Below are 7,773 nucleotides of genomic sequence, written 5' to 3' on the forward strand. Positions count from 1 at the left end.
AGCTTTGCCTTTCCTCCGGCTCTGCCCCCTTCCTCTTTTTAAATGCTAAGGAGCGAGAGATGGAGACAAAAAATAAACAAGATTCCTGTAAGCACTCTGTGCGCTCGGGTTTTCCAGCGGGTTGTATTCTGGAGAAGCCTGATTTTCAAAACACACAACTAATTTACTGTGGTCTTCAGTGAAGCTGGAATTCCGTGTGAATTAACTGAAAAGTATTAGGATAAAGAGCTGCAAACTTATAAAAAACTGAGACTGCAGGAATGCGTTTTTAAAGATTTACGGGGGGAGAAAAGGGGGCGGAGGGCCTGAAGCTGCTGCATTCAGTCCTAGTGCTGAACAGATTCCAAACCTCATACAAGACAGAATTTTTAAAAAATATAATGTGAAGATGTTGGCCGATGGGCCACCCACCCGTCGCAAAGCTTTAAAAATACTGCAGGTGCTGGACCGGGACACCGGGAATCGCTATTTGTGCGGAATCGGTCACGTCACTTGGCCACCTACTGCGCAGGGCACAGACCCGCAGCCTCACCGCGCGTGTCCGTAAGCACGGCTCCCACGCGCAAGTGGTCCGAACGGCGCCCGGTTAGTGGGGTCACCGCAGCAGCTCAGCCCGACGCCCCATTAGTGGGGTCACCGCAGCAGCTCCGCCCAGTCCTCCAGGAGGCTCCCGCGCGCCCCCGCCTCTGGAGCCCCTGAGCCGCCCGCTGGGTTTCCAGCCCCACGCGCGCTCCGCTCAGGTTACAGCACCGCCCCCCGCGGCTCGGGGCTGCGGGTCCCCGCACCGAATGGGTCCTGGGATGCGTGCGTGGGCTCTTTATGTTTTTCCACGTAGCTTTAACTCGCTCTACCAGCGTCACTGGCCAGCGGCAAACTTATGCGCGTCTCCCCCTTTGTGCAGAAGCGCTTCCCGCGTGGACGACGCGCCCCGAGTGGCCGGGAACCGCGCCTTCCCCCCGCCGCGCACGACCTGCCCGGGCGCCGCGATTCCGGGGCCGCTGCGAGCTCCGCGGGGTGGGGCACCCCCGGGCGAGGGCCCGGCCCCGCGGCGGGAATTAGAATGAAGACGCTCCCCTGGATCCCGGGGCCCCTCCCCCACCCTGGCGGACCCCGCGCCCCCCGCGTCCCCCCCGCCCCGCCGCCCGCGCGCTCTGTACTCTATTTACCGCCCCAGCCGGGCCCGCCCGCCGCCCCGCCCAGCCCGCGGGGATTGGCTGCAAACGCGGAAGAGCCGAGCGCTCGCCCCGCGCCCGGACCCGCCAATGGGCGCGCCCGCCCGGCCTGACGGACGCGTCGCTCTCCGCCAATGGGGGCGCAGGGGAGCCGAGCGGCGCGGCCCCGGCGACCGCGGATAAAAGGCGGCCCGCGGCGCTCGCCGCTCCATTCCGAGCCCGTCCGGGTCCGAGCGCTGGCGGCTCCGCGGGCGGCGCGCTCCCTCCCGGCCTGTCCTCCCGCCCCGCGGTCAGCATGAAAGCCTTCAGCCCGGTGAGGTCCGCGAGGAAGAGCAGCGCGGCGGACCACAGCCTGGGCATCGCGCGCAAGGCGCCCGCGGACGACCCGCTGAGCCTGCTGTACAACATGAACGACTGCTACTCCAAGCTCAAGGAGCTGGTGCCCAGCATCCCGCAGGACCGGAAGGTGAGCAGGATGGAGATCCTGCAGCACGTCATCGACTACATCCTGGACCTGCAGATCGCCCTGGACTCGCACCCCGCCATCGTCAGCCTGCACCACCAGCGGCCCGGGCAGAGCCCGGCGGCCAGGACGCCGCTGACCACCCTGAACACGGACATCAGCATCCTGTCGCTGCAGGTGAGTGACCCCGCGGCCCCGCCGCTGCCCCGCCGCGCACGCGGGCGCTCGCCCGGGCCGGACCCATTGTCCAGGCGGCCGTGGTCAGCGACCGGACCCTACCGTCCTGCGGAGGTGCTGCAGGGGGGCGGCCGCGAACCGGCGGCTGCGCCCGTCTCTGGCCCGAGTTCCAGCAGCAGCAGCGCCTTGCAGGGAACTTGCCGCTGCGAGGACCGCGTTGGGCGAGGGGCCCCCTTTCTCCTTCGACCGTCTAACGCCTGCCTTTGCCCCCCCCCAGGCTTCCGAGTTCCCCTCCGAGTTCATGACAAATGACAGCAAAGCGCTCTGTGGCTGAGAACATGGTGAGTGTCAGCTCGAGGCTCCCGGCGGCCAAACTGCCCCTTGGGGTGTTTTCTCCTGTCTGTCTGTCTGTCTGTGTGTGTGTGGGGGGGTGTCTTGTGTATCTGTAAAAAAAAGAAAAAATGGGTTTAGCAAATGAAAGTGCACTTCCATGTGCTAAAGGTAGTGCAGGGTCTGCGTGTGGGGCTCCTAGCTCTGGTAACTCAAGATCCCCGAGCATTTTCCTTTAAAAAATTAAAAAATGCCCGTAACTTCCTACGAAGGTGGCCGGGGAAAGCGTGTACTGGCTCCGGTGGGGAACGCGGGGCCCTGGCTGCCCTGGCTGGGGCCCTGGTGCCATGAGGTGCTAGCCGCCGGGCAGTTAATCTTATCGCCAGGAATTCCACGGGGACCCTCCTTCCCCAGCCGGCCCGTGGGCCTGGGCCGGCCGCCCTGAGCCCGGGCCAGCCTGGGATCCCTGTGATGTGGGATCCGACTTCCCTATCTGTGAACTCAAGGGGCTGTTTTCAATCAAATAATTGTTCCAAGCAGCCGGCTGGCGCCTGCGAGCCCGGCCGCTGGAGATGCAAGGGGAAGATTGCATCGGCGTCCTCCCGGCTCCGCCGTGTTCCTGTGGAATGCGCGCCGTGGAGGCCGAGTGTGGGCTGCATCTGGACGCCAGGGTTGCCCAGCCTCTGAGTGTTTGGTTAGATGTTCAAACTGCGGCTGCCTCCTGGCGCCAGCCGGCCGCCCTGCCGGAGGTCGCCTTCTCCTGAACGCGCCTCTCCCTCTCTCTCTCTCTCTCTCTCTCTCTCTCTCTCTCTCTCTCTCTCTCTCTCTCTCTCTCTCGCAATCTTTTGCAGGTGGTCGTGGCTTTTCTTTTCTTCTTTGCACAACAGCCGATCCGCAGGAACTTATTTTTCAACCATTTCACCGGGAAGACGGACAGCAGGCCGAATGGACCCTTTTAAAAAATGGAAGCAAAACTAAGAAGGATCAGATCGTCTTCCCCAGGGCGCCTCCTGACCCGGACGGTGATGTTAGTTATTTATGAAAAAGACTTTTTAATGCCCTTCCTGCCGTCGGAAGGTGTTCTTTATATGCTGTTCCCACCGTGGGGAGCAAAAACGTGAAAATCACAAGGAACTGCCCGAATTCAGCAGACTTTGCCTTTTTTTTTCAAAGGTGGAGCGTGACTATCAGAAGGATCCAGCGTTCAGTCCCTTAAATGAAGTCTTTTGGTCAGAAATGACCTTTTCTGACTCGAGCCTACTGAATGCTGTGTGTATATTTATATATAAATATATATGTATATTGAGTGAAGCCTCGTGAACTCTTTCCCTAGAGTTTCCTTGTACAGCGGCAGAGATGTGTATTTCTGCGTTCGAAGCGTAACGATGTACTTATTCGGGCTAAACTTTTTATAAAAGTTTGGTTGTAAACTTAACCCTTTTATACAAAATAAATCAAGTGTGTTTATTGAAGGGTGATTGCCTGCTTTCTCTCCGGGCCGTGCTCTGCTTTTCTGTGACGCTGGGTTGTGACTGGGCCCAGGTGGGCACACGCGGGAGTTCACTGAGCGGTTACAATAAAACTCGCCTGGAGTCAACGTCTGGGTTCCGAATGTCTCTCAGGCCCCTCTCCCTGTCTCCGCCCTACCTGACCCTCCACCCCCACGGCCGAGCCTCGGAGCGGGCGTGCGGGGGTCTGGTCGACGCTGGTGGGGGGGGGTAGCCCCTCGGGAAAGCTGCGCCCGCGCTGTGGGGTCGCTGGGGCCTGGGGACGCCCTGTCGGGGGAGGGCACGGCTTGTTCAGGAGAAAAGGCTCCTTGGGACTCAGAGCGTGAGGTAAGACTCGGGGGGCGCAGAAGGACCCCTCGGGGTCACTCTGCTCCCGGCGGCCGCCTGGGACGGGGCTCCCCCTCCGGCTCCCCGGCGCCGCCTCCACCCGCGGGCGGCGGGCTGGGCCAGGCCCACGGCCCAGCGCAGGTGGCTGTGGGTCGCCCTTCACCCTCCGCTGCACCCGGGCTCCCGGGAAGGAAGGGGGGCTGGGAGAAACACCCGCCCGCTGTCCCCCTCACGGGCCCCGTTCACCGAGGTGCCTCTAAAACTCGCATCATTCGCACAGTTACTGCTCTCAAGTCGGAGGGCGCCGCCCTGCGGGGAGCGGGCTCTGGACGGCGCGTCCGAGGGGGCGGGGCCTGGGGGCGGGGGCGGCGTCTCACCTGGGGCCCCCGCAGGCCCGCGGGCTGGTGTCCGGGGCCCCACCGAGCAGGCCCCGGCGGCGGCTCGGGCCCTGACCCGGAGCCCGGGGCGGGTGGGGGCGGCCTGGGGCAGCTGGAACCCCAGCGCGTCGGCAGGTGAGGCAGGTGCGCGCAGGTGAGGCAGGTGCGCGCAGGTGAGGCAGGTGCGCGCAGGTGAGCCCGCGAACCGAATGGGCGCAGGGCGCAGGGCCGCCGCTGGTGTTGACGATCTCACTCCCGGGGCAGCGGCTCTGCCCGGGCTCCTGGACGGGGCGTGGCATCCCGACGCCCGCGGCCCTGCAGACCTGTCACCTGACGTCCGGCACCTGTGGTCAGCACGCCCCGCTCCCTGCAGGACAGGCCACCCGGGGCCGCGGGGCCGCGGCGGGCGGGGCGGGGCGCGGGCGGGAAGCCCGAGGCAGTCGCTGCCCCAGCCCCGTCCTCTCCTCGGGGTACCACGGACCCGGGCGCGGACACCAGCCCTCGTCACCTGCAGACGCGGGGACCGCGCGCCGTCGGCTCGGCTGCGCGAGGGGACTGACCGGGCCGAGGGTCTTCTGCGGGGGCCCCTGGGCTTCCCCGGGCGGGGCCCTGTCGCGCACCTACCTGCCCGGCCGCCGGGAGCCGGGGGCCCGGGGGCGCAGCGGCGCGGGGGGAAAGCGGCACCTTCCGGACGGGACGCGTCACGGCCCAGCCGGGCGTCCTCGGGGCCCGGCCGGTGGAGGCCGAGCGCCACCTGGTGGCCGGCGCGAGGAAGGCGGCTGGCGGGGGGGCTCCTCGGGGCGGGGCGGGGCTCCCGGGGGCGGGGCTTGGACACCTGGGGCAGCGCCGGACGCCCCGCCCCGAGGGGAATGACGTCATCGCCCAGCCCCGCAGGGCCGCAGCGAATCTATTTCCCCGCCGCAGCTCCAGGCCCCGCTGGCGCCGGGTGTCCGCAGCCTCCGGGGTTTTGACGGCACCGCCCGGCCGGGCCTCCGGGAGGCTGCCCCTGGACCGGGGGAAGGGGCGCTGTGACCTCGGGTGGGGGCCGGGCGCTTCCCGTCTTTACCCTCCACTTTTTGCTTAATTTTGTTTTTTCTGAACCGCTTGACAGCGCTGACCAGGATGTTAAAGGAAGAGGGGGGTCCTCGTCCTATTCCAGACCTTAGTGGACGCGGTCAGACCTCCTCCCTTAGGCAGGACGCGGCTCCAGGACTTTGTTGGAATATGTAGTCTATCAATTTTAGAAAGAACCCTTCACCGTTGGGGTCTTGGGGGGGTTTTGAGAATTGTAAAGCATAACGTGGGGGTGAGTTTGGTGAGACAGTCTCACTGTGCTGATATTTGTCTGTGAGTAGTAACTCCTTGAACAGCCCGACTCCGCTGGGCTCTGTCAGCCCACATTTTACTTGAAACGGGCTGTCCTTCCTTCCCTGTGCCGTCCACATCTGGCCTTGGAATCAGGGTCGCACGAACCTCAGACGGTAACGTGCAGGTCAGTTCACATTTCATTTTAGTTCTCAACACGCAGACAGATCCTCAGAGTCAGGAAGACCTGTGGCTCGTCCATTCTACAGAAACTGGGCTCAGAGAGGAGGCGTGACCGAGGGCACAGAGCGGTCAGTGGGCGGACGAGCTCAGGCCACGGAGAAGGAGCCCCGGGTGGGCACAATGATGTAGAATTCGTGAGGGTCCGGGGAGTGCCCGCCTGAGACTGCAGGAACCTCAGGACGGCTGGGAGGGAACTGGGGTCAGAGGGGCAGGAGGGCCCCCTCTGAAAGTTCTGGATGAGGCTGTGACCCGAGCGTGTCGGGGGGCATTGGCCCAACGGGAACTGGATGAAGGTTTTGCAACCGTGTGGAGCAGGACACTGGAACGGAGACGCCATGCGGACTCCTGAGGCCGGCGGTCTCCACTCCAGACTAGGAGATACTCACTCACTAGCCCAGGAAGGGCCCAGGGGCCCGGCCGCCTGCCCGAGCTCAGGGTGGGAAAGTGTGTCCCCTGAACACTCAGAGCCATAGATCTGCCTTCACGAGGAAGGGGGGTTCAGGGGTGTATTATCCAATTAGTTTGAGAAATTCTGAGGCTGATACATTAACAAAAGTGGGTTCCCGGCTGGCGGCCCCCTAGGGTATTTGGCCGTAGCAAACCCAAAACTTCTCTGGAGAGAGAAGCCCACAGACCACACAAAATTCTCACATTTACTGGCTGTTGAAAGTTAAGTTTAAAACTTAATTTTTTTTAAACCACTGAAAAGCAATTGGCCTGAGAGAATCAGTAGAGACAATGAAGAGAAAGATTAGAAACCAAAGAGCTGTAAAAGCTGCGGACAAGGCGCCTAAAATGATTAAAGAAATCAAAGAACTAATTGGAAACAAAAGAACATCACATGATACAGTTACTGAAATTGAAAACTAAATGCAATGGTTAAAACCCAGATTAAAAACTACTGGAGCATTTTTATACACTAACAATAAACAATCTGAAAAGGAAATTAAGAAAACAATTCCATTCACAAGAGCATCAAAGACAGTAAAATACTTAGGAATTAACCCAGGAGGTGAAAGACAATGAAAACGAAATGTTGCTGAAATTAAAAAAGACATAAATAACCGGGAAGACATTCCACGCTGTGACCTGGAGAACGTAATATGTTAGCAGGTCAGTATCACCCAAAGCGATCTACGGGCCCGATGCAATCAAGCCTGTCAAGATCCCAATGACTTTTCTTTTTGCAGAAACAGAAAAATCCATTCAAAAATTTATTTGGAATCTCAAAGGACCCCAAATAACTAAAACACTCTTAAAAACAAAAACCAAGAAAACAAGGTTGGAGGCCTCACACTTCTTGATCTCAAAATGCGCTGTAAAGCCATGTGGTCACTGAGGCGGGTACCGATTCAGGCACCGGTCGTCAGTGTTCAGCAAAACCGGCAGGTGACATGTGGATGGGGAATTTTATAAGGAAGCAATCGGGCTGCTTATAAGAAAATGATCCCTTGATGGCAGCAAACAGAATATTGCCTCTTGCGAGTGTCAAATTCAGGAACAGCAGCAACGAAAATGCTGAGTTGGGTCATGACAGCGAGTGGTGGCTTCGGGCTCCCGGCTCACCCCCAGTCCTTAGGCTCCTCCACGCCACGGGTGCCGCCCCTGTGCTGAAAGCACCTCCCGCCCATCTTGACACCAAGAGGCCTTGACGCCCCGCGGTCGCTGCAGGAGGGAACAGTGTGTGTGTTTCCACAGGGATTACGGCTGGGCCGTCCTTCAGAATAGGGGCTCGGTTATAAATACTTCTCTACCTACAGCCAATGCCGTGAATTTTATTTTACAAATATAATCTTCTAAGTACATTTCATCAGTTCTGGGAAAAGTTCTTAAAAACACATTCCTTCAAAGTTCTTACATCTCAAAAAGAA

The 7,773-nt window shown here is 60.5% G+C and overlaps 1 protein-coding gene across 2 annotated transcripts; it reads left to right on the forward strand.

Moving 5' to 3' along the window:
* Nucleotides 1–1,388: 1,388 nt before the first annotated feature.
* On the forward strand, nucleotides 1,389–3,614 carry ID2 (inhibitor of DNA binding 2). Of its 2 annotated transcripts, none has more exons than XM_081156739.1 (3): nucleotides 1,389–1,812; nucleotides 2,090–2,153; nucleotides 2,994–3,614. In XM_081156739.1, exons 1-2 carry the CDS (start codon nucleotides 1,468–1,470, stop codon nucleotides 2,144–2,146), a joined length of 402 nt encoding a protein of 133 aa, XP_081012865.1. In that variant the 5' UTR covers nucleotides 1,389–1,467; the 3' UTR covers nucleotides 2,147–2,153; nucleotides 2,994–3,614. The 2 variants fall into 2 exon arrangements, with proteins under 2 accessions (XP_081012865.1, XP_081012866.1); XM_081156740.1 differs by having other exon boundaries at nucleotides 1,393–1,812; nucleotides 3,030–3,614.
* The last annotated feature ends 4,159 nt before the right edge of the window (nucleotides 3,615–7,773 follow it).

The sequence above is a fragment of the Miniopterus schreibersii genome (assembly GCF_964146895.1).
Source record: "Miniopterus schreibersii genome assembly, chromosome: 13".
Taxonomy (NCBI): Eukaryota; Metazoa; Chordata; class Mammalia; order Chiroptera; family Miniopteridae; genus Miniopterus; species Miniopterus schreibersii.